The sequence below is a fragment of the Saccopteryx bilineata genome, chromosome 2, assembly GCF_036850765.1.
Source record: "Saccopteryx bilineata isolate mSacBil1 chromosome 2, mSacBil1_pri_phased_curated, whole genome shotgun sequence".
Classification (NCBI taxonomy): domain Eukaryota; kingdom Metazoa; phylum Chordata; class Mammalia; order Chiroptera; family Emballonuridae; genus Saccopteryx; species Saccopteryx bilineata.
In genome coordinates, this window is record NC_089491.1 from 33068821 (window position 1) to 33095446 (window position 26626).

Below are 26626 nucleotides of genomic sequence, written 5' to 3' on the forward strand. Positions count from 1 at the left end.
GGCCCCCTAAGGCCATTTATCCGGCCCCCACCGCACTTCTGGAAGGGGCACCTCTTTCATTGGTGGTCAGTGAGAGGAGCATAGTTCCCATTGAAACACTGGTCAGTTTGTTAATTTAAATTTACTTGTTCTTTATTTTAAATATTTTATTTGTTCCCGTTTTGTTTTTTTACTTTAAAATAAGATATGTGCACTGTGCATAGAGATTTGTTCATAGTTTTTTTTTTTATAGTCCGGCCCTCCAATGGTCTGAGGGACAGTGAACTGGCTCCCTGTGTAAAAAGTTTGGGGACCCCTGCTCTAGACAATATTCCTTAATTTGGGGCTTTCCTCAAAGGGAGGCAGTGAAGTTGGGAAATTCCCTCACATCACACAGTGATTTGCCTCTTTAATCTATATGCACCTGAAGAGGTTAAGAGTTACTACTGATTGAGACACACTCAAAGTTCAAAAACACTTGCCGTGAGGTGAATGAAATTAAGGCAGGCCCCTTAGCCAAAGCTTGGCACCTTCACATTTTAGTGCACTATCAAAATGTTTGTATTTTAATTAACTGCTTAATATGTTAGTATGTACTACCAAAACGATGCAGATTTTATTATTATATCCCATCCTAAAAAAGGAATGAGATGTATTTGTAGAACAACAAAACGATAAAAGAATAATGTTGCTAAATCAACAGAAGCTAAATGTTTTAACAATCTCTTAACATTCTGAATTTAGCTAAAATGTGCAACAAATATAAATCAGAATATGTAACTGTTTTCTTGTGATAGAAATGAAAAAACTTACCTTCTCAATATTTATCTGGTGCTTTCTTAACCTCTCCAGGTCTGTTGGGATTACTATTTTAATGAATTTTTGAATAGCTGGTTCAAGTCGGCGTAATTTCACTTTTTCTTCATCTTCAGACATCCTAAAAAATGTTGTGTTACTTCTACTTGCAATAACAGTCTTCTCCACTCAAGTAGAAAACCTAAAATGGAAATATTTATTTAAGAATGTTTTTAAATGAGTTCCTATTATTTTTACAAGCCAAGTATTGGATAATTTTATAAATTGATTCTAAATACATATTCAACTTAATGCTAAACTTCAGTGACTTGTTTTTTTTTAATTTTATTAATTTTAATGGGGTGACATTGATTAATTAGGGTACATAGATTCAGTGAAAACATCTCCAGGTTATTTTGACATTTGATTATGTTGTATACCCATCACCCAAAGACAAATTGTCTTCCGTCACCTTCTATTTGGTTTTCTTTGTGCCCCTTCCATCCCCTCATCCTCACCTCTCCTCCCGTCCCTTCCCCCCTGGTAACCACTGCACTCTTATCTATGTCCAACTGAGATGTGTCCCACCTATGTATGGAACCATATAGTTCTTAGTTTTTTCTGATTTACTTATTTCACTCAGTACAATGTTATCAAGGTCCATCCATGTTGTCATAAATGATCCTATGTCATCAATTTCTTATGGCTGAGTAGTATTCCATAGCGTGGGTGTGTATGTGTATACACACACACACACACACACATACACACACACACACCACATCTTCTGTATCCAGTCATCTATTGAAGGGCTTTTTGGTTGTTTCCATGTCTTGGTCACTGTGAACAATGCTGCGATGAACACGGGGCTGCATGTGTCTTTACGTACCAGTGTTTTTGAGTATTGGGCTTATACCCAGTAGAGTGATTGCTGCGTCATATGGTAGTTCTATTTTTAATTTTTTGAGGAATCACCATACTTTCTTCCATAATGGTTGTACTACTTTACATTCCTACCAACAGTAGATAAGGGTTCCTTTTTCTCCACAGCCTTTTCAACACTTGTTATTACCTGTCTTGTTGATACTAGCTAATCTAACAGGTGTGAGGTGGTATCTCATTGTAGTTTTGATTTGCACTGACTTATTTTTTAAAAAACCTTTTTCTCTGTTCAAATGTAACATATATTTCTTTTAGAATGCTTAGAAAATATAAAACAAAGAATAAAATAAAATCAATAATCATCTGCTTTCCCAAAGTCAAATACTTTTTCCATTTTGTCTTTCCAGGTCTTTGTATATGTGTATGTAAATACCCTTTTTTTTTTTTTTTTTTTTTTTTTTTTGTATTTTTCTGAAGCTGGAAACGGGGAGAGACAGTCAGACAGACTCCCGCATGCGCCCGACCGGGATCCACCCGGCACGCCCACCAGGGGGCGACGCTCTGCCCCTCCCGGGCGTCGCTCTGTTGTGACCAGAGCCACTCTAGCGCCTGGGGCAGAGGCCAAGGAGCCATCCCCAGCGCCCGGGCCATCTTTGCTCCAATGGAGCCTCGCTGCGGGAGGGGAAGAGAGAGACAGAGAGGAAGGAGAGGGGGAGGGGTGGAGAAGCAGATGGGCGCTTCTCCTGTGTGCCCTGGCCGGGAATCGAACCTGGGACTTCTGCACGCCAGGCCGACACTCTACCACTGAGCCAACCGGCCAGGGCCGTAAATACCTTTTTTAAAAAAGCTAGATGTATACTGCCCAAGTTTTCATTTCCCAATGTATCTCAGACATTAAATAACCTTCTGAAAAAGGTGTCAAATGGTAAAATTCAAAGAAAATATTTCATTCTTAACATCTATGCTTGTATCACACTTCATTTATAATGTCATCATAATGTGTCTATGTAATTATATACTTTAAATATAACATAGTATTAAACTCTTATTTATGTCCTTTAAACCGTCTCTTCCCTTTCTTGCAAAGTGATTAGCATTGTCTACAACCAATACAAATAACCAGTGACAGCTGGAATAAGAAGCCAGTATTCCTTAGTACAAGCAAATGCTCTAATTCACCAGTAGTTTTCTATCAGTGTTCCAGAAAGTCCAAGGATATGCCTTTGAGGTACGAGAGTAGGGATAGGCTCCAGCACCCCACAGCCGCTCCAACTGGAGAGAATTTATTTATGTCTATCTCATAAATTTGAGTTTATTAGATTTTATATAAAGGACTCCACTGCTTAACCAAGACTGAAAACCACTGTTGTGCACTATGGTTCCATACCATCCCATTAGCCATAACTTCTTCTATATTTTTTAAAATTAAATTGACCATGTTAATCCCACTGGGCTCTAATGTCTTAGACCAGGGTGCAAACAGATAGGGGTTCATAAAAAGATTTTGTGGAATCACTGAATCTTTATAAAAAATTGTGAATGCATTTTGAGTTCTTTTGGAGGACAGATCCATTGCTTTCATTAGATTATCAAAGAGATCTATCACTCCAGAAACATTAAGAACTATTATTCTAAATAATGTTCTGTTTCTCTTTCTTTCAAAGTTGAAAATTTTGAAGTGCTGGTTATTCAGACTATCTTATTTACTTGTAATTTGGATTTTATGTTTGATGTGAGCTCAAAAGCAAAAATGGAAAAATCTCTAGACACCAAGAATGAGTCCTACAGTAGTGAGTGGGAATTGGAGACACATGGAGAAGTTAACTGCCTAAAGGGTTAGCCCTCAGACACAACAAAACAGAAAAATTCACAGCTAAGGGACTTCATATAATAAATTAATCTAAACCCCCCCACTAAAATAGGTATATTTTAAAATATTCAAATATATAAAGGAAGGAATAGAATTTTTAAAAATTAGATAATGTTGATAATGTTATAAAGCAGTTAACAGGTCAATCTAAGAAGTCTACTTAAAAAATTCTATTCAAAAACCTCAAAAGATGGGTTAAACAGTAAACTCTGTAGCTGAAGATAGATGTTTGTTTGTAAGATGTCGGTCAGAACACAAAGGAAGAAAGAGGTACAAAATATTTAAAAATAATAAGGGACATAAAGGATAAAATGAGAAGTTTAGCAACAAACAGGAGTCCCATAAGGAAAGAATAAGTGGTGAAAAGGAATTATTCAAAGAGAACATGCTGAGAATTAAGGCGTAGGACCTCAAATCGAAAATGCATAAAGCCCCAAGTAGCATTAAACAAACAAACAAAAATTAAAACAAAAAACACCCCACCAAATTTACCTGAACACATGGAAGGGAAATTGAAGAACATCAAGGACAAGGAGAAAAATCTTAAAAAGCAAACTAAAGATAAAAGACAAATAAACTAAATCAACAAAGCAGTAAACTGTTCATCAAAGCAAGACCTCAAAAGACAGGAATATCTTCAAAGCGCTGAGGGAGTTGGTATCTACACAGGGAAATTATTATTTAGAAGTGAAGACAAAATAATAATTTTCAGACATACAGAGTCTGAGTTTATTACTAAGCCTATTATTAAAAGAACTACTAAAATGTATACTTTAATAATAAAGAAAATAAATCCAAAGGAGTGTAATGGCAAGGAGCATCAATATAATGAAGTATAAAGTATACAGTTACTGGGTAAATGAATGAATGAACAAAGAAAGAATTTATTTTGAATAAGCTGATTAAGTATAATAAAAATACTGTATTGTCATTTAAATTAGTTTTTCTACAACACATCTTTTATAACAAATCGCGTTACTTGACATAGATGTTCCATAATTTAACTAATTACTTATGATTGGCTACTTAGGTTATTTCTAATTTTCCACCATTATCAACTATGCCACAGTGTAATCACTCTCCTTACACATAAGCCAACCTACTATCTAAAATTATTTCTTCAAATACCTGGAAAAATATTTAGTAGGTATACACATTTTTTAGGACTTTTGATACTAAACATCCTCCCAAAAATTGTGCCTATTTACATTCCCACTAGCAACATATTGAAATGTCCACTTATCCACACTGAAACCAATACTTGGACATTTGATGGTGACAAAAATGGTGCCTAAAATTATTTTACTTTTCAATTCTTAAATCACTAATGGGATTGGTTTATTAGCCATTTGTATTTTTTCTCTCATGAATTGCCAGCTTGTATAACAGGGGTTGTGAACCTTTTTGGCTGAGAGAGCCATGAACACCACATATTTTAAAATGTAATTCTGTGAGAGCCATACAATATGTTTAACACTAAATACAAGTAAATGTGTGCATTTTATGTAAGACCAACACTTTTAAAGTACAATAAGTCTCTGAATTCTTTTTAATAATGTTGTTATGCTGTTGCTAACCAATGATGAATAAAGTACTTCTTACCATTAATCTGACTTCTGGTGCTGCATAGTTTTGCTGATGGCTTTGTAGTCTGGTTGATATGTGGTGAGGTTAAGCTTCATGCAGGCGTTGAGACTTCCATCTGTTAAACGTGATCGTAGGTTGGTCTTAACATTCTTTAGATGTGAGAAAGAGTGCTCACATGCATACGTAGAGCCAAACATTGTCAGTACGGCAATACTCACACTCTGCAGTGTGTGGTACGTGATGGGAAGTGCGTGCCAAGTTTTGACAATCAGCTGGTCCACGGGTTGAAGTCTTTTCATTTTTCCCCACTTGTGTTTGCTCGCCAACTCTGCTTGCTGTTGTGCAAGTCTTTTCAAATCTTCATTCAGTGACTTGAACTTATTCACCACATGTCTGAGGCCTTCAGGTCAGCAGCTTGTAGCTCAAAATCTCTAATGGAGACACCGGGGATGTAACTCAGGTCGGCGCTGTCCACTGCACACTCATGTGGATGGGTGATGAACTTAAAAAGACGAGTGCGCTCACAAAATTCTCCAAAGCGCGCTTTGAATGACTGCAAGAGATTAGATGTGAAGCCTGCTAGCTGCTGGAGATCAAGATGTTGAGCAGGGTCACTTGCTGTGCATGCATCTTTAAACTCTCCCAGTTTTTCAAAGTGTAGTAAACGACCTGTTTCAATGTCAGTGATGAAGAGTTCCAGCTTGTTTTCAAATGCAAACACTATTTGTTGAAGGGATACGACTGTATTTCCAATGCCTTGCATTTTCACATTGAGCTGGTTCAGATGTTCAGTCATGTCCATGAGATAGTAGAACTTCAGGAGCCATTCAGTGTTAGCTAACTCAGGATGCTCGACGTTTTTCATTTCAAGAAAAGTCCGAATTTCACTCAGACAAGCCACAAAATGGCTGAGCACCTTCCCTCTTGACAACCAACGCACATTGCTGTGCAGAAGCAGACCAGGATAATTATTCCCAACTTCACCCAGCAGTGTTTTAAACTGGTGATCATTTAAAGCTCGGGCAACAATAAAGTTGACCACCACTCAAATGACCAGCGACATCACCTCACCAAGCTGCTCGCCACACATCTGAGCACAAAGCACCTCCTGATGTAGGATGCAGTGAAAACTTAGGATGGGTCTCTTTTCATGTTCACAAAAAAGCGCTATGAATTCTGTTTTTCCCCACCATGCACGGAGCACCATCAGTACACACCGAATTAAGTTTATCCATCTGTAGATTTTTTTCTTTAGCGAACTCAGTGAAAGACTTGAATAAATCCTCCCCTTTGTTGTCTCTTTCAGACAAAACAGCAAGACTTTCCTCATGTAGTGTGTCACCAATAGCATAATCACGCTGAACTGGGATAAATGGCTTACGTCTGTTCACTCATCCAAAGCGAGAGAAAAGAATGGTGCTGCATTTATGTCCTTCACTTGTGTTGCCTCAATTTGATTGCCATTATGATGGTACGATTGTGAACAGTTCTTGCTGACAGAGGCGTGTCTTTTATTCATTTATCTTGTCTTTATCCAAAAAATCATCAAAAAGTTCATTGGCAACATGAAGCATGAATGTTTTGGCATACTCCCCATCTGTGAATGGCTTTCCATTTCTCACAATTGCTAAAGCACCAGCAAAGCTAGCCAAATTCCAGTCACCTTGTTGGGTCGAAACAGAGTTGCTGTTGACTAGCTTGCACTCTGCACAGTAGCTCTTGACATGATTTCCTTCTGCTGTACCCCACTGGATATTTCGATGAAAATGTAGTATGGTGTGTGTGGAAGTGCCGCTTTATATTTGACCGTTTCATCGATGCAATTTTATTATTGCATATTAGACACACTGCAGAATCTGCTCTCTCCACAAAGGCGAATTTCTCTCTCCATTCCTGCTGAAAAGTATGATACTCCTCATCTTTTTTTCTTTTAGCCATCTTCTTCGTCAAAAGGGTTTCTGCAATTAGTTAGCTGACTACTTGATTAAAAGGAGGAAAGTTTACTTCCTGACCTCACAATGACCCGTGTACATTACTCATTATCCAATAAAAATTTGGTGTTGTCCCGGAGGACAGCTGTGATTGGCTCTAGCCACCCGCAACCATGAACATGAGCGGTAGGAAATGAATGGATTGTAATACATCTGAATGTTTTAATTTTTAACATTATTTTTTTTTTTTAAAGATTTGTCTGCAAGCCAGATGCAGCCATCAAAAGAGCCACATCTGGCTCTCAAGCCATAGGTTCCCAACCCTTGTTGTATAAAATGTGTTTTACTACAAGGTAGATCTTTTTATTATATTCAATATATAATAGACTCTTATAAATGATCAACTATTTGTCTGTTTCCCTGTTTATCACACTGCCTCTTGTGTTTTCTTCTACTCTGCAGAGTATATACTATAGGAGTACATCTTTATTCTTACCACTTTTCCTATCAAATGTTTTTAAACATTCCTGGTGCTAATAGCTGCTGATAGAACTAAAATAATTCATGTTCCCTTTCTTCACCATTTCTAATCCTATCATTCTAGTCAAGCAGCACAAAATGCACAGCACATGACAACAGTGTCTTCCTTTGCCTGCCTTTAGACACTTTGCCCTTTCCAACCCCCCCCCCAATTATTATTTACCTAAAACATCAACTGCAATATGTCCTCCTCTGAACAAAACTTCCTAGTATTTTAACAAGAAAATACAATGTTCATAAGTAGATCTACCCTTCTACCTATTATCACCCAATCTCTACTTTGGGCTTTGTACCAATGTTCCCTCTGTCTAGAAGTTCTTTTATATTCCATCTGCTTCTAAACTTTATGTATCATTTGAGATATAACTCAAATGATTCTGCCTTCTCTTCCACTAATAAGGTTATAGTACTCAACAAACTCTGGTTATTGAGTACTTGGCTTATTTTCACTGTTGTCCTATGTTATGCTGTTAAGTTTTCTTTTTTGAGTTTCAGAGTGATATTTCCAGGTCAGGGTTATGCATGACTCTGCCGCTCAGCTTTTCATGCCCAAGGAAAACCTGAGGCCTCGTAAGGGCCATCTCTCAGAGACCATCTGCCCCAAGAATCTCCCAACTTGTTTTCCAACTCTTGGTCACCTTCTTGTCAGTATTTTTTTCTACTCTCCACCATTTGCATTTTTATATAATTATAATAAAATGCCTATGTAAAACTCAGAAGAGGACACTGAAATAATTTCATAAATCATGTTACGGAAACAAATTTGGCAGTGGCTTTGATTATAAAGTAGCTCAAATGTTTATAAGCTTTTCAGGGAAGATCTTAATTCAATATACAAAATGTAGTTTAAAAGTGAGATTGAATAAGTAATTTTCAAAAATTCTTGGTTTTTCAGTCAGAATATTGGAACACATTACTTATATAAACACACACAAAAATATGTTATATTAACACCAAATTATGTAAAATATGCCTATGAAAAAGATAAGGAAAAACACAAAAATGCCTAGTTTCCCAAACTTCTGTAGAGTTGCTGTCTTTTTGGTTTTAATTTATTTTTTATTTAGACAATTAAATTTAACAGGGTGACATTGGTGAACCAGATTACATAGATTTAGAGAAAACATCTCCACATCATTTGGACAGTCGATTATCCTGTATATCTATCACCCAAAGTCAAATCATCTTCTGTATTTTGTTTCTCTTTAACCCCTTCCCCTTCCTCCCACTTCCTACCCTCTCCATCCTTCCCTTCCCCCTGGTAACCACTGCACTTTTATCTATGTCCATGAGTCTCAATTTTGTGTCTCGCCTATGTATGGAATCATACAGTTCTTAGCTTTTTCTGATTTACTTATTTCATTCAGTACAATGTTATCAAGGTCCACCCATGTTGTTGTAAATGATACTATGTCATCATTTCTTATGGCTGAATAGTATTCCATTGTATATATTACCATATCTTCTTTATCCAGTCCTTCATTGAAAGGCATTTCAGCTGTTTTCATGTCTTGGCCACCGTGACCAATGCTGTGATGAACATGGGGGTGCATGTGTCTTTATGTACCCATGTTTTCAAGTTTTGGGGGTATATACCCAGTAGAGGGATTGTTGGGTCATATGGTAGTTCTTAATTTTTTGAGGAACCACCATACTTTTTTACAGTTGCACCAAAAACAAAAACAAAAACAAAAAAACCCTAGGAATAAACATAACAAAGAATGTAAAGGACCTATATACTATACTGAAAAATACAAAGCATTATTAAAGGAAATTGAAAAAGACACAATGAAATATAAAAATATTCCTTGTTCATAAATAGGAAGAATAAATATAGTTAAAATGGCTATATTACCCAAAGCAATACACAAATTTAATGCAATTCCCATCAAAATGCCAATGTAATTTTTTAAAGAAATGGAACAAAAAAATCATCAGGTTTATATGGAACCATAAAAAACCTCAAATAACCAAAGTAACCCTAAAGAAAAAAAAAAACAGAGCTGGAGGCATTATAATACCTGACTTAAAACTATACTGCATTGCCACAATAATCAAAACAGCATGGTACTGGCAGAAAAATAGACACACAGACCAATGGAACAGACTAGAGAGCTGAGAAATAAAACCACATTCTGTCTTAGTTTTAACATTGTTTTTTTTTTTTTTTAAAGAGTGTAATGGAATATTTGAGGTAATAGAATTGTTCTGTATCATGGCAGTAGTGATGGATGTACAATTATATGCATTTGTCAAAACTCATAATACTATAGACCACAAAGTGAATTTTTATAAATTAGAAAACAAAAATAACAGTATGCAGGAGAACCCAAATGGAATACAAACTGTATAGAACAAAACTAACTGTATGACAAATGAATAGCATAGCATACACACTGAAAGAAGTGGGAGAAGAAAATAACTAATCTAGGTAACTTTACAAAACGGTATTTTAACTGGATACTACAATGTTAAAGACAAAAAGAACTACATACAACTACCCTGTACTCTAGTTGGTAAATTTATTTCTCATAGGAGTATGGGTTAGAAATACTGAAATTACCCTGGCTGGTTTGCTCAGTGGAATAGAACATTGGCCTGGCATATGGACAGCCTGGGTTCAATTCCTGGTCAGGGCACACAAGAGAAGCGATCTGCTCTCCTCTTCCCCTTCTTTCCCTCTTCCCCTCCTACATCCAGTGGCTCCATTGGTTTCAGCATTGGCTCTGGCTTCTGTGAATAGCTTGGTTGGTTCAACATTAGCCTCAGGCACTAAAAATAGCCCAGTTGATTGGCACGTTGGCCCCAGGCAGGGGTTGCCAGATGGATTCTAGTGGGGCTACATGTGGGAGTCTGTCTGTCTCCCTTCCTCTCACTTAAAAAATACTGAAATTATGTATATTCTAGAATTGAATAAAATATTTTGTAGAAAATGAAAACCAGATTTCTCCCTGTCAAAGAAAGAAATTATAAGTGGCAAGAATAGAACGAGTCCTTTAGTGTTATATTAGAATTAGAGGTATCAGAATAAATTTTTGTTTTAAAAAAATATATTTATAAACAGCATGTACACAGACTTATGTACAGATATATGTCTATACAGATAAATAAAATATAAATCTTTGTGCATGCACGAATGTGTGTATATATATTTCCCTATATGTATATAGATCTCCATATATGTAAACATACACAGACATACAGGGTGGGGCAAAGTAGGTTTATAGTTGTTCATGTGGAAAATAATATAATAAGTAATAATCCAAGAATGCATGTGTATTTGTAAATACAGTGGTACCTTGAGATATGAATTTAATTCATTTTGTAACTGAGCTCGTAAGTCAGTCAACTTGTATATCAAACTGCCGATACTGGACCCGTGCGCCAACGGGCCAACTAGCGGCAGCTTCCTGAATCACGACTCGTATCTTGAAATTTCTCTTGGATCTCGAACAAAAATACGGACCGAGTAGCAGCTCGTATCTTAAAAAAGTATGTTGGTATGTTCGTAACTCAAGGTACCACTGTAAATTTATATATTGCTCTTCATATATGTATATAGATTTATACATCTCTCTCTATACATACATATACATAAAGGGTGGGGAAAAAGTAGGTTTACAGTTGTTCATATGGAAAACAATACAATAATACAAGAATGAACTGCTTCACATACTCACAATTGTAAACCTTCTTTTACTCCACCCTGCATATCTCCAGATATATATAGCTTATATGTACATACACACATATACATGCCTATATGTATACACACACATATACATGCCAGGCAGGGAAGTAATGATGCCCTACTAGCAATGAGCATACCTACTACCTAGATCAGGGGTCCCAAACTTTTTACACAGGGGGCCAGTTCACTGTCCCTCAGACCGTTGGAGGGCCGGACTATAAAAAAAACTATGAACAAATCCCTATGCACACTGCACATATCTTATTTTAAAGTAAAAAAAAACAAAACGGGAACAAATACAATATTTAAAATAAAGAACAAGTAAATTTAAATCAACAAACTGACCAGTATTTCAATGGGAACTATGCTCCTCTCACTGACCACCAATGAAAGAGGTGCCCCTTCCAGAAGTGCGGCGGGGGCCGGATAAATGGCCTCAGGGGGCCACATGCGGCCCGCGGGCCGTAGTTTGGGGACCCCTGACCTAGATCTTGGTGTTTAAATACCACTCTTCAAAAAATGAAACCAAGGATCCTTGGAGAAGTAGTTGATGCCAGGGCCGAGGCAGGGAAAACATAAGATAACCTTGGAGTATCTTACAGTGCCAGAAAGTAAGTTCTCAAAAAAAGATGGGGTTTTGTCAAAAGGGCACAAGGAGCACCTGAAAAAACTCCCAATGCCCAAAGCTGGAACATTTTGAGCCTAAAATAAATAAGTGTAGGATAATAACCAATAGGAAAATAAATGAGTCCCTACTGACACAAATAAATAACTGAAAATAAATGGGAAAAAGGAATAGCTTTTCCTTACAGATGAACTCCAATTAATAAAGAAATGAGGGAAACAAAGTCACCATCCTAACATTACGGTAATAATTACTGAAGGCAAGATCCATCAATGGATACTAGAATCATTAAGTGAAAGTTTGAGGAGAAACAGGATATTTGCATAGTTTCTAAGTTCTCTCCCAAGATATCGATAATTACCAAAGGGAAACATAGTAACTTTATATGAGAGAATCACAGCCTTAACTAAGCTATCAAAAGTAGTTTCAAATGCAGTGTGCCACAGCATGCACCCCCTTAAGTGATTAGCTGTGAAGGGCACACAGACTTCTGTGGTATTGACAAACATGCATCACCTTAATCAAATCATGAGAATGGTTCATACAAAACCCAATTGTGGGGCACATTCCAAAATAAGTGAAACAACTGACCAGGACTTTTCTTTTTTTTTTTCTTTTGCATTTTTCTGAAGCTAGAAACAGGGAGAGACAGACAGACTCCCGCATGCGCCCGACCGGGATCCACCTGGCTCGCCCACCATGGGGTGGCGCTCTGCCCACCAGGGGGCGATGCTCCGCCCATCCTGGGCGTCGCCATGTAGCGACCAGAGCCACTCTAGCGCCTGAGGCAGAGGCCACAGAGTCATCCCCAGCGCCCGGGCCATCTTTGCTCCAATGGAGCCTTGGCTGCGGGAGGGGAAGAGAGAGACAGAGAGGAAGGCGCGGCAGAGGGGTAGAGAAGCAAATGGGCGCTTCTCCTGTGTGCCCTGGCTGGGAATCGAACCCGGGTCCTCCGCACGCTAGGCCGACGCTCTACCGCTGAGCCAACCGGCCAGGGCCCCAGGACTTTTCTAAAACACAAAGATCATGAAAGGAAAAGACTGAGCTGTCAGAGGGGAGGAGACTAAGGAGCCACGCCAACTAAAGGCAATGTGGGATTGTAGATCGGCTCTCCGCACAGAAAAAAGGTCATTAGTATTAGTATTAAAAAAAAAAAAAAAAAAAGATGAACTCTGAAGAAAATTGGTATAGTACTGGACCTATGTTGATTTCTTATTTTTGACCATTGTACCAGTTATATCAGGCGTTAACATTAAAGAAAGCTATAGACTCTGTATGACTTTTGTAACTTTTCTGTAATGTAAAATTATTCCAATATAGTGGTTTTTAAAAATGTGTGAATTGATTTTTTACATAAAAGGCTAATATTTACATGTCAGAGAACTGCCATCATATTCACGGCACTATCACGGGGCGGGGGTGGGGGAATATAAGGGAGTTCCAGATGCTACAAACTCGATCATTTAGTACTTGCAACTATCAGCTGAGTACCATAATGCTCGTTTCCCACGAGGAAAAAATACTGGGACATTAACTAAATTACTTAAGAGATCATTTATAACTGAAAAGCCCCATTTCTTAGAAAAAGACTAGTATCTCTGGAACACCCCCACCCAACCAAAGTGATGAAAGCACCTTCCATCAGCCTCTATAGGGGTCCCACATTACCCGCACTGGTGACAACGAACTTCCTCGGGCACGTCGCCCGTGTTTCTGACCAGGGGAGGGGGTTTTGAATTTGGAAAGTCAAGGCCTTTGGTCCTACCATATGGTCTCCTCTCGGAGTCTCAGAGTCCGAATTTACTAAAGGAGGGAGAGGTGGGACCCCTGAGACCCACCTCCCGGTCTGACGGGCAGGAGGCTCCGACCTCGCGCCCGGTTCTCCCCTCACTACCCCGAAGCCCAGTCACCCCTTGCAGTGTCACCCTCGGCGCACCCGGGCCACACACACCCCAAACGCCCCCACCGGAGAACGGATGCACGGGCCAGTCCCGGGACCGAGACGCCGGGGACCCCGACAGTGCGTCACGGGCAGGGCAGACGCGGGGAACTTTTTCGCCTCGCGACCCCGGGAGGCCATCACACTCGTCCCGTCGTCCGCCTCCCTACACCCAGTTCAAATAGTGCTTCCAAAAACGAAACCGCCACTTCTGGGAGTCGGGAGGAGTCCTCCCAGCGACCGCATTTCCAACCTGATTCCCGCTTCTCGCGGGGCGCCTCATCCGCGCGCCCCGCCCACGGTACAGATCCGGGCCCGACGCCCCTGAGGCGACCTCCCGTGAGCCCCTTACCTCCCGCCGGGGCTCTCTGGGGGCAGTCGGTGCGCACGGCGCAGGCGCGAGAGCGACGGGGCGGAGCGTCGGCTTAGGCCACGCCCCCACCCGCTCTGTCCGGGCCTCGCGGAGTGTGGCCAACGCGCAGGTAAGAGCAGATGCGGGCGAAATCTTTTTTAAAAAGTGGTCTTGATTTATGCAGTGTTGAAATACTAGGAGCCAGGAAGAAAAAGATGCATAAACAGTTTTTACATCAGTTTATGTTTTAAGTAGAAGACAATTCACATTTGTATAGCCCTCTGCATCTTGCAGAATTTTTCTGTTCGTTTTCCTCTATTCTTACAGGAATTTTATTGACGGGCTGGTCGTGTGTTCATAGAAATTGAAGCTCAGAAAGCCTTCTCCGTCTCGTCCCCCCACCCACCAAAAAACCCTGTGAGGTAAAGAGGGTACAAGTCTTAATTGTAGCAGGCGCAGAAGCTGAAGCTCAGACAAGTTGTGATTTCCTCCCCAAACTGGTGGAACCCTTAAGGCCAATGCCTTTATTCCAGTGTATGGCTAATGACAGGCTCCAGAAAGATTGTTAAGTGACTCAGTCCAGTACAGCTAGTTAATGAGACTTTGAACTCCAACTGTGGTTTGCCAATTTTCTTCCCAAGTTCTTCCAGTTATACCAGCTCCTGTCAATGAACAAGCAGATGATTGGCCTTGAAGCCCTGTCTGGGTCACAGGTGATGGCCTATCTTCCAGACCCAGTCTTTATAATATTTGTTTGTGAGTATTCAGATGGCTTGCCAATGGTATTATGCTCAGAAGTCATAAGGATGTTCAAGCCTAAGGAAACTCAGTTCTTAGGGACTTCCAATGGAGTGGGCATAGAGGTAGAAATTGCAGACCAAGAAACTGCAGAAGATTAAGGGCCTATATATAAAAGCCTTGAAAGGCAATTTCTAAAATAAATCCAAAAATCTAAGCAATTTGGATTTTCTTTGTGGGTATAATAAAAGCTGATGTTTGTTTTACTCTAGGAATGAGATGGTTATAAAATTTTAATTCTAAAGTATTAGGTAATATCATGGGAAAATGTTTTTTAAACAAAGGTCAGTTAAACAAGATCTTTTTTTATATTTAGAAAATTAATTTTAACAGGGTGACATTGATCAATAAGTGTACATAGATTTCAGGCAAACATTACTCCATCATTTGAATAGTCAGTTATGTTGTATATCCATCACCTAAAGCCAGATCATTTTCTGTCATTTTATATTCGTCCCTCTTTACACTCTCTCCCCAATCCCATACCCCCACCCCTAAATCTCTCTACCCCACCCACTTCTTTTTGTACTCTTCTTTGTGAACTTCTTTTTGTACTCTTCCTCTGGTCCCTGAAGTTGTTAGGAACAGGCCTGCTGCTACTAGCACTCTTATCTATATCCATGAGTCCCAGCTTTGTATGTCACTTATGTGTGAAATCATACGGTTTTTTGCTTGTTCAGATTTACTTATTTCACTCAGTATAATGTTTTCAAGGTTCATCCATGTTGTTGTAAATGACCCTATGTCATCATTTCTTATGGCTGAGTAGTATTCCATTGTATATATGTACCACATCTTCTTTATCCAATCCTCTATCGAGGGGCACTTTGGTTGTTTCCAAGTCTTGGCCACTTTTTTTTTTTTTTCTAATAAGATCTTTCGAAGTAAAGGTCATGTGAGTTAAGTTCTGAAAAAGCTATCTCAGGTACATTAGGGAGGCATGGCATTCAAGGAGTCTAAATTTGAATCAAACCTTCTAGGTTATTATATCCATGTTTGCTGCAAGTTAGGTGTGTTGTGGTAGCAGGATAGAACTTTTTAATCTAACAGTTTGTTAGTTTGATTTGCAGTCTTTAAATTTATAAATATTTGATGTGTGAACTTCTTTTTGTACTCTTCCTCTGGTCCCTGAAGTTGTTAGGAACAGGCCTGCTGCTACTAGCCAACATTTTGAGGTCCTAACTGAACCAGGAAGGGCAGTGTGTGTGTGTGTGTGTGTGTGTGTGTGTGTGTACAAATATATACACACATATATACATACATTTACATATATTTATAAATATACACATATACATAACATGCAACAAATTTGATAAAGTGTCTAGAGAAATAAACAGCAATTGTCATTATAAAAATGTGAGAGAGCCTGACCAGGCAATGATGCAGTGGATAGAGCATCGGACTGGCATGTAGAGGACCCAGGTTCGAGACCACAAGGTCGCCAGCTTGAGCACGGGCTCATCTGGTTTGAGCAAGGCTCACCAGCTTGAGCCCAAAGTTGCTGGCTTGAGCAAGGGGTCACTCGGTCTGCAGTAGCCCCACGGTCAAGGCACATATGAGCAATCAATCAATGAACAACTAAGGAGCTGCAACGAAGAATTGATGTTTCTCATCTTCCTTCCTTCCTGTCTGTCTGTCCCTATCTGTTCCTCTCTCTGACTCTGTCTCTGTCACAAAAAAAAAAATGTGAGAGAAAAGATCACTTTCAAAAATAGTTTAATCAAGTTTGTGTTTATAGGGAATTACAGAACCTATTTGAAGAATTAAGGATAAAAAAAATTAAGGATAATAGCTAAATGGAGTGAAGGCAGAGGGAGAGATTACAAAGGGGCATGAGGAAGCTTTGGGAGTGGTGGAACTTTTCATCATCTTGATTGTGGTACTAGTTCCATGGGTGTATACATATGTCAAAACTTACCAAATTGTACACTTTAAGTATATGTGTGTTTATTGTATGTTTATTATACTTGAATAAAGCTATTTCTTGAGGAAAGGTATATACAGGATGGGGCAGAAGTAGGTTTACAGTTATTCATATGGAAAATAATACGATAATTAATAATGCAAGAGTAAACTGTTTTGCGTACTCACAACTCTAAACCTACTTTTGCCCCACGCTGTATTATGTTTTCTTAGAACCCAGCACAGTTCTTGGAACAGATTAAGAGAACAATATATATTAACTATATGAAATAAGAAATGATTTTTCTGGTGTCATAGAGCGAGTATATGGAGAACCTGAGAATCAAACTCAGATTTAACACCATAATATAGATCTCCTAGGTTATCTTCCCAGCCCATATCTTTTCTGAGAACCACTTCTCCCCACCAGATCTGTGTGCAATCGGTTACAAGCTTCTGTGTGCAATCATGTACAGGCATGAGCCCACACTCCAGACCATAGTGTATTGGTCCAGGAGCAGACATCTGACTTTGGAACAATAAGATAACTTTCCAGGAATTTGGGGTTAGGACTAGGATTCTAGCTTTAGTCTGGTTGGTTTCTTGAGTGGAAAAGATGCTCACAGCCGAGCTCTTGGGGGTTTGTGTTTTTCACTCTGTAGACTGGTGAATCAGAGAAAGCCATACTGCTCATACATCTTATTTGTAAGTGTGGAGAGATGAGTATGTCTGTCCTAGTAATAGCGAAAAAAACAAAAGTTGTTTCTTTACTGTAGGTCATGTTCAAAAACATTTAAATGCCATTACCTTCACTAGGTAGCTGTGAATTATTGAAATATCTACTGTAGTTCTGAATTTATTGTTTCTTTGTGCATTCTATAATCCCAACCCTCTTGTGAACTGAGATGAAAAAAGGTTAAAAATAAGGTGATAATAATGATCTCTTATGGAATGGGATTAACTGGGAAAGAGCATGAAGTAGCTTTTTGGGGTGGTAGAAAGGCTCCGTGTGTTGATCTAGTGTGATTTCACATGTGAAAGTCCATCACGCTGTACTCCTAGAATTTGTGTATTTTATGTAATTAATACCACAATAATAAAGGAAATAAAGAACTAAAGTCAGCCCTGGCCAGTTGGCTCAGTGGTAAAGTGACAACTTGGCATATGGAAGTCCTGGGTTAAATTCCCGATTAGGGCACACAGAAGAAGTGACCATCTTCTTCTCTATCCCTCTCTCTCCCCCTTCTCTCTCTCTCTCTCTCTCTCCCCCCCTCCCCCTCCTGCAACCATGGCTCGAATGGTTTGAACAAGTTGCTTGGGCACTGAGGATAACTCCATGACCTTACCTCAGGTGCTTAAATATGTAGCTTGTTTTCCAAGCAATGGAGCAGCAGCCTCAGATGGGTAGATCATTGCCCTGTAGGGGCTTGCCAGGTGGATCCCCATCAGGGCACATGCGGGAGTGTCTGCCTCCCTGCCCCCCTGTCCCCTTGCATCTCCGCCTCTCACTTAACAAAAAAAAAACCAGAAAAACGAACTAGTCAAATGAGGCTATTCTCTGGCCCCCTTGTTTCTCCTCTAAGGGGGTCTACATAGGACTATCGACATGCCAGTGGAAGAAATGTTAAAGGAGGGTTCGAACCACATTACCAGCAATACGAAAGGTCAGGGGGATCTAAACTACAATATGAAATGTCAGGGGTCTAAACTACATGACTAGCGATATGCTAGGAAAGAAAAGGTTACCTTGGGTATAAGGTCCCATCCTACAATACTTGTTTTCCCAGTTTTGCCCATTACTAGACACTTGGGGTTTTTCATTCTGCTGACTTTCTGTACCTGGCCCATCCAAATCACCCTCAAAGCTGCTACTTTAGAGTGACAAGATAGCCACAGAGTAGGCGGATGTTCCAGCTCCTACCTCCCAGAAACAAAGTGGATTACAACTTAATTTAAAGAACAGTCATCTTGAAAAACCAACTTTGGACTAAACTAAGAGGATTTTATAACCAAGGACCACCGAAGAAACCACACTGAGACTGGTAGGAAAAGCAGAGATATGGAAAGGGCTGCCCTGCTCCCAGGAGCGAGCAGCGGCCCAGAGGGACTCTCGTGGAGAGGAGGGTTTCCCGGAGAGTTGTGGGTCCTCAGACCCAGGACCAGAGCGCCAATCTAGAGCCCCAGAGCCTAGAAAAGGCGTATGGACAGTATTTAGCTGAGAAAAGCGGCGAGATACTGTTTGCGAGAGAGAGACAGAACTCTCAGACCCAGGATCCATCTTAAAGAGACCACGCAGAAAACCTTGCTCACAGCCACTTACCCAGGGCTAAGGGAGTGGGGAGTGCTGAGAGGACTGGAGTTGCCAGAAGAGAGTGCAATCTCGGAGGCACAGAGAAAGACACTTTGAGGGACAGCCACCCTAACTCCTGGGCTGAGTCACTCCCCAAATCTAAAGTGACCATTTTTCCTGGGAGCAGGAACACCAGCAAAGGGAAGAAATTACCCTGCCCATTGGAGGCTCTCCTGCTCCAGTTAGAGCAAAGAGGCACTTAGAACCGGGGAGCACATTAGGGACAGAGGTAGTGAATGCTAAGGTCTGAGCTACATCGCCCCCCACGCTGCTGAGTATTCACTGGGGGGCAGGTGGGCTGGCAGCCGGTGGGGCATGGCCACAGGGGCTAGGATGGTTGGAGCGCACGCGCACGCATGGGAGCCCAACCATAGAGGCAAAAGCTGTGGTGGCAGCGACAGTGGTCTGAGCACACATGCGCAAGCCCGCCCACAGCAGCGGGCTGGTGCCGGCAGTGCCCGAGGCTGAACGCCCAAGGCAGCAGCAGTGATGGCAGCGGGCCAGTGGACAGACCACACATCGGGAACACAGAGGCCACACCCACTGGACTCCTGTGGCCACACCCTTCTGAGGGTTGAAAAAAGAAGAAAAATAAGTAAATAAATAACTAAAAAATAAAGTCTGGATAGAATGACACCTGAGGCTAAGGGGCAAGCCACATCCAATACCGTACCTAATCTCTGAATTACAGTACTGAGCCCAGCAAGTAGCCAGCAATGAGAGGCAGCAGAAAGTGAATCTCAGGGGAACTTGAACTTTTAAATGAACTTCTCCCAGGCCAAGAGTAGATAAAAGCTAGCCTAGGACTGCAGCTGATATTTACAATGGCATCTGGACAGCAGAGGCAGCCACAAGATATGGATCACCTGTAGCTCCAAAAAGGTTGATAAGGGCCAGTCATAGGCAGTGACCCCCACTGATCTGCACCAGACTCTGGCCAGGGAGGTCCAGGGCGGGCACAGCCAGCAGCCAGATACAAAGAGCATCAGTTCAGGACCTAACAACCCTTGTTAGTGTGGTATCTTAAGGAAGGGCTCCTCACACCTGACCCACCTAAAACATAGAAAATACCGACAAAAATAGCAAAAAGGACAGTGACAGCAGACAATTAGCCCACAGTGGATAACAAACAGCAGCTGAATCCAACCCAAGAAGATATAGAAACAACACAACTGGAAATTGGAGGCAGACAATACCAACCCTAAATTCAGCTAGCTACACAAAAAACACACCCAAAGGAAGAGTCTATACACAGAAAAAATGGAAGACAGAGAAATGAAATCCAAATGAATCAACAAGAGAAATCCCCATAAAAAGAACTGAATGAGATGCAGAGTTTAAAGTAATGATTGTTAAGATGCTCAAAAATCTTAGAGCAACAATAGATGGACATAATGAGCACCTAAATAAAGAGATAGCAAGCATCAAAAAGGACATTGAAATCATAAAAAAAGAACCAATCTGAAATGACAAATACAATATGAGAAATGAAAACTACACTAGAAGGAATTAAAAGTAGACTGAATGAAGCAGAGGATTGAATCAGTGATTTAGAAGACAGGATAAATGAAAGCATGGAAGCGAAGCAGCAAAAAGAAAAGAGGCTCAAAAAGTCTGAGGAAACTCTAAGAGAGCTCTGTAACAACATGAAGAGAAACAACATCCACATCATAGGGATTCCTGAAGGAGAAGAGAAAGAACAAGGGATAGAGAACCTGGTTGAAGAAATCATAGCTGAAAACTTCCCTAAAGTGATGAAGGAAAAAGTCACACAAGTTCAAGAAGCACAGAGAGTCCCATTAAAGAGGAACCCAAAAAGGCCTACACCAAGACACATCATAATTAAAATGCCAAAATTAAGGAATAAAGAAAGAATACTAAAAGCTGCAAGAGAAAAGCACTCAATTACCTACAGAGGAGCCCCTATAAGGCTGACATCCAACTTCTGAACAGAAACACTAGAGGCCAGAAGGGAATGGCAAGAAATATTCAAAGTAATGCAAAACAAGAGCCTACAATGAAGACTTCTTTATCCAGCAAGGCTATTATTTAAAATTGAAGGAGAAATAAAAAGCTTCCCAGACAAAAAAACAAAACAAAACAACAAACCTCAAGGAATTCATTACAACCAAACCAATACTGCAAGAAATGTTAAGGGACCTGGTGTAAACAGAACAAAGGGGGAAAATATAGAAAAAGAAGAATGTAGAATTAAAGAATAAAAAGGCAATAAACAAGTACATATCAATAATAACCTTAAATGTAAATGGCTTAAGCTTCAATCAAAAGATAGGGTAGCTGCATGGATAAGAAAACAGGACCTGTACATATGCTGTCTACAAGAGACCCACCTCCAAACAAAAGAGACACACAGACTGAAAGTGAAGAGATGAAAAAAAAATATTTCATGCAAATGGAAAAGAAAAAAATAAAGGTGGGGTAGCAATACTTATACCTGACAAAATAGACTTTAAAACAAAGGCTATAGTAAGGGATAAGGAAGGTTACTATATAACGATAAAGGTAGCAATCCAACAGGAAGATATAACCATTATAAATATCTTTGCGCCTAATATAGAAGCACTTTAATATATAAAGCAGATTTTGATGCACATAAAGGGTGAGATCAACAGCAATACTATAATATTAGGGGATTTTAATACCCCACTAACATCAATGGATAGATCCTCAAGAAAGAAAATTAACAAAGAAACAGCAGCCTGAAAGGACACACTAGATCAACTGGATTTAATAGATATCTTCAGAACCTTTCACCCTAAAGCAGCAGAATATACATTCTTTTCAAGTGCTCATGGTACTAGACCACATACTAGGACACAAAATGAGTCTCGATAAATTTAAGAAGATGGAAATCATACCAAGCACCTTCTTTGATCACAACGGCATGAAACTAGAAATCAACTACAATAGAAAAACTGAAAAACATTCAAACACTTGGAGACTAAACAGCATGTTATTAAATAACAAATGGGTTAACAATGAGATAAAAGAAGAAATTAAAAATTACCTTGAAACAAATGAAAATGAACATACAACAACCCAAAATTTATGGGACACAAAAAGCAGTCCTGAGAGGGAAGTTCATAGTATTACAGGCATAACTTAAGAAGCAAGAAAAAGCCCAAATAAACAACCTAACTCCACAGCTAAAAGAACTTGAAAAAGAACAACAAACAAAGCCCAGAGGAAGTAGAAGGAAGGAAATAATAAAGATTAGAGTGGAAATAAATGACATAAAAGCCAAAAAAAAAAAAAAAAATACAGAAGAGCAATTAAACCAAGAGCTAGTTCTTTGAAAAGGTAAACCAGATTGATGAACCTTTAACCAGACTCACCAAGAAAAAAAGAGAGGACTCAAATAAATAAAATTGGAAACGAGAGTGGAGAAGTAACAACTGACACAGCAGAAATACAAAGGATTGTAAGAAAATACTATGAAGAACTGTATGCCATAAAATTAGACAACCTCGGTGAAATGGACAAATTCCTCGAAACATATAATCTTCAAAAATTATTCTGGAAGAATCAGAAAACCTAAATAGACTAAATTTATCAAATGAGATTGAAACAGTTATCAAAAAACTCCTAACAAACAAAACTCCTGGGCCAGATGGCTTCACAGGTGAATTTTACCAAATATTCAAAGAAGAACTAACTTCTATCCTTTTCAAGCTATTTTAAAAAATTCAAGAGGAAGGAAGACTTCCTAGCTCCTTTTATGAGGTGAGCATTATCCTCATTGCAAAACCAAGCAAAGACACTACAAAGAAAGAAAACTATAGGCCAGTATCCCTGATGAACTTAGATGCTAAAATTCTCAACAAAATATTAGCAAACTGTATCTAACAATACATGAAAAAAATCATACATCATGACCAAGTGTGATTTATTTTCGGGAGGCAAGGCTGGTACAATATTCACAAAACAATCAATGTGATTCATCACATAAACAAAAGGAAGGACAAAAATCACATGATAATATCAGTAGATGCAGAAAAAGCATTTGATAAACCCAGCACCCATTTATGATCAAAACTCTCAGCAAAGTACCTCAACATGATAAAGGCCATCTATGACAAACCCACAGCCAACATCATACTCAGTGGGAAAAAATTAAAAGCAATCCCCTTAAGATCAGGAACAAGGCAGGGGTGCACCCTTTCATCACTCTTATTCAACATAGTTCTGGAAGTTCTAGCCACAGCAGTCAGACAATAAGAAGAAATAAAAGGCATCCATATTGGAAAAGAAGTAAAACTATTATTATTTGTTGATGACATGATACTGTACATAGAAAACCGTAAAGTCTCAGTCATAAAATGACTGGACTTGATAAATGAATTCAGTAAGGTGGCAGGATATAAAATTAATATTCAGAAATCAGTGGCATTTTTATACACCAACAATGAGCTGTCTGAAAGAGAAATTAAGTAAACAATCCCCTTCACTATTGCAACAAAAAAAACAAAGTACCTAGGAGTAAATTTAAATAAGGAGGTTAAAGACTTATACTCGGAAAATGATAAAACATTGATAAGGCCCTGGCCAGTTGGCTCAGTGGTAGAGCGTCGGCCTGGCGTGCAGGAGTCCCGGGTTTGATTCCCGGCCAGGTCACACAGGAGAAGTGCCCATCTGCTTCTCCACCCCTCCCCCTCTCCTTCCTCTCTTTCTCTCTCTTCCCCTCCCGCAGCCAAGGCTCCATTGGAGCAGGGTTGGCCTGGGCGCTGAGGATGGCTCCATGGCCTCTGCCTCAGGCGCTAGAATGGCAACAGAGAAACGCCCCAGAAGGGGAGAGCATTGCCCCCTGGTGGCCATGCTGGGTAGATCCCGGTCGGGCGCATGTGGGAGTCTGTCTGACTACCTCCCCGTTTCCAACTTCAGAAAAATACAGAAAAACAAAAACAAAAAACATTGATAAAAGAAATCAAGGAAGATACAAACAAGTGGAAGCATATACCGTGTTCATGGATAGGAAGAATAAACATCATTAAAATGTCTATATTGCCCAAAACAATCTATAAATTTAATGAAATTCCTATTAAAATACCAATGTCATACTTCAAAGATATAGAACAAATATTCCAAAAATTTATACAGAACCAAAAAAGAACACGAATAGCCCCAGCAATCTTAAAAAAGAATAAAGTGGGTGGTATCACACTTCCTGATATCAAGTTATACTACAAGGCATTGTATTCAAAACAGCTTGGTACTGGCATAAGAACAGGCATACAGATCAATGGAACAGAACAGAGAACCCAGAAATAAACCCACAGCTATATGGACAATTGATATTTGAGAAAAGCAGGTAAAAGCATACAGTGGAGTAAAGACAGTCTCCTTAACAAATGGTGTTGGGAAAACTGGACAGGTATTTCCAAGAAAATGAAACTAGACCACCAACTTATACCATACACAAAAATAAACTCAAAATCAATAAAATATTTAAATGTAAGTCGTGAAACTATAATCATCTTGAAAGAAAACATAGGTAGTAAGCTCTCCGACATCTCTCGCAGCAATATATTTGCTGATTTATTTCCATGGGCAAGTGAAATAAAGGACAGGATAAACAAATGGGACTATATATCAAGCTAAAAAGCTTTTGCACAGCTAAAGACAGTATGAAATAAATAAAAAGACAATCCACTCAATGGGAGAACATATTCGATAATATATCTGATAAGGAGTTAATAACCAAAATTTATAAAGAACTTGTAAAACTCAACACCAGGAAAGTATACATCGCAATAAAAAAAATGGGCAAAAGAACTGAATAGACACTTCTCCAAAGAGGACATACAGATGGCCAATAGGCATATGAAAAAATGTACATCACTAATCATTAGAGAAATGCAAATTAACACCATAATGAAATATCATCTCACACCAGTCAGAATGGTGCTCATTAACAAAACAACACAGAATAAGTGCTGACGAGGATAATGAGAAAAGGGAAACCTCCTGCACTGCTGGTGGGAATGCAGACTAGTGCAGCTGTGGAAAACAGCATGGAGATTCCTCAAAAAATTAAAAATGGAACTGCCTTTTGACCCAGCTATCCCACTTTTAGGAATATAGCCTAAGAATACCAAATCACTGATTCAAAAAAAGAAATGTAACTCCATGTTTACTGCAGCATTGTTTATTATAGCCAAGATCTGGAAACAGCCCAAGTGTCCGTCAGCGGATGAGTGGATTAAAAAGCCATGGTACATATACACAATGGAATACTACGCGGCCATAAAAAAGAAGGAAATCTTACCTTTTGCGACAACATGGATGGACTTGGAGACTATTATGCTAAATGAAATAAGCCAGGCAGAGAAAGAAAAATATCATGATCTCACTCATATGAGGAATTTAATGAACAATGTGAACTGAGAAACGGAATATAGGTAGATAGAGGTGGGATCAAAGGGACCCGGAGTGGTCAGAGGGACAGGGGAGAAGAGGATGGGATCAGAGAAGGGAAAGAGATTAGTGAAATTATATGTACATAACACAGCATTATAGAGAGCAGGACTGCAAATCCTGAAGGGAAGTGGGGAAGGTGTTAGGGGGAGGGGTCAAAGGTGGTATCAAGGGGAACATGGGGGTGGGGAGAGGAGAGATATATTTGGTGGGACACTTGAATCTATGTAAGCACAATAAATTAAATAAATTTAAAAAGAAGAAAGAAATAGAAAGCTGCAACTTTACACCATGCTTGCAATTAAAATATGGTAAACATACTTAGCATTAGAATCATATTAAATGCTATTTACACATTGGCAATCACAGGGCACCTTGAATTTTGTAGTACTTTAGTTGTTATTATAATGAATGGATATATCACATGGTTGATAGACATGAAAATTGATAGATGTTCCACATGAGCTGAACCTTGCTCTCCAACTTTATTTCCCATTATAGTTGGCCCTCCGTATCTATGAATACAAGACATCTTCTCAACCACTGTGCTTGAATGTGTTGCAGGTATGTGGAGACAATTTCCCCAGCTCCCAGTGCAACTGGGCCAGTGGCAGAGTCTGAGAGCAGCCTTCTCTCTTAGTTTTGCTTTATAAATATCATTTTCTATTTGTGTCATGACAGGAAACAGGTTGAAAAGCACTGGAGGTGACAACAAGACACATAAATCACTGTAATAAAATTTTTGACAGTGATGTTTCAAAAAAAAAAAGATCACATTATAAGGTAGATGTTTGGAAGAGGGAGGCATTAACTCTAGAAATTTTAGAAATAATAAGAGAGGTCATATTTGGGGTGGACAAGGAAAGACAGATTTGGATTTATGGAGTGGGAGGGGCAATTGGTAGAGAATATTCGAGGTGAAAGGGCCAGGGTGGGACTGGGGGAAGGAC

General features: G+C 39.4%; 1 protein-coding gene and 1 long non-coding RNA gene across 6 annotated transcripts in view; one reads left to right on the top strand and one right to left on the bottom strand.

Moving 5' to 3' along the window:
• STX17 (syntaxin 17) overlaps positions 1–14268 on the bottom strand; it is a 78163-nt gene extending 63895 nt beyond the window's left edge. For 2 of the 3 annotated variants that reach the window (XM_066256653.1, XM_066256651.1), the window contains exons 1-2: positions 14192–14268; positions 793–976 (exon numbers count right to left, since the gene is read on the bottom strand). In XM_066256653.1, the coding sequence (XP_066112750.1) occupies positions 793–915 (123 nt within the window). In that variant the 5' untranslated portion in view covers positions 916–976; positions 14192–14268. Of the gene's footprint in view, positions 1–792; positions 977–14092 lie in introns of all 3 variants that reach the window. The other variant, XM_066256652.1, reaches the window with a different exon arrangement.
• Positions 14269–14276: 8 nt separating this feature from the next.
• LOC136324169 (uncharacterized) overlaps positions 14277–26626 on the top strand; it is a 168755-nt gene continuing 156405 nt past the window's right edge. Inside the window, exons 1-2 of one of the 3 annotated variants that reach the window (XR_010729053.1) lie at positions 14277–14321; positions 26178–26240. This is a non-coding gene — a long non-coding RNA (uncharacterized lncRNA). Of the gene's footprint in view, positions 14322–14537; positions 14614–26177; positions 26241–26626 lie in introns of those variants that run through there. The other 2 variants (XR_010729054.1, XR_010729056.1) reach the window with 2 other exon arrangements.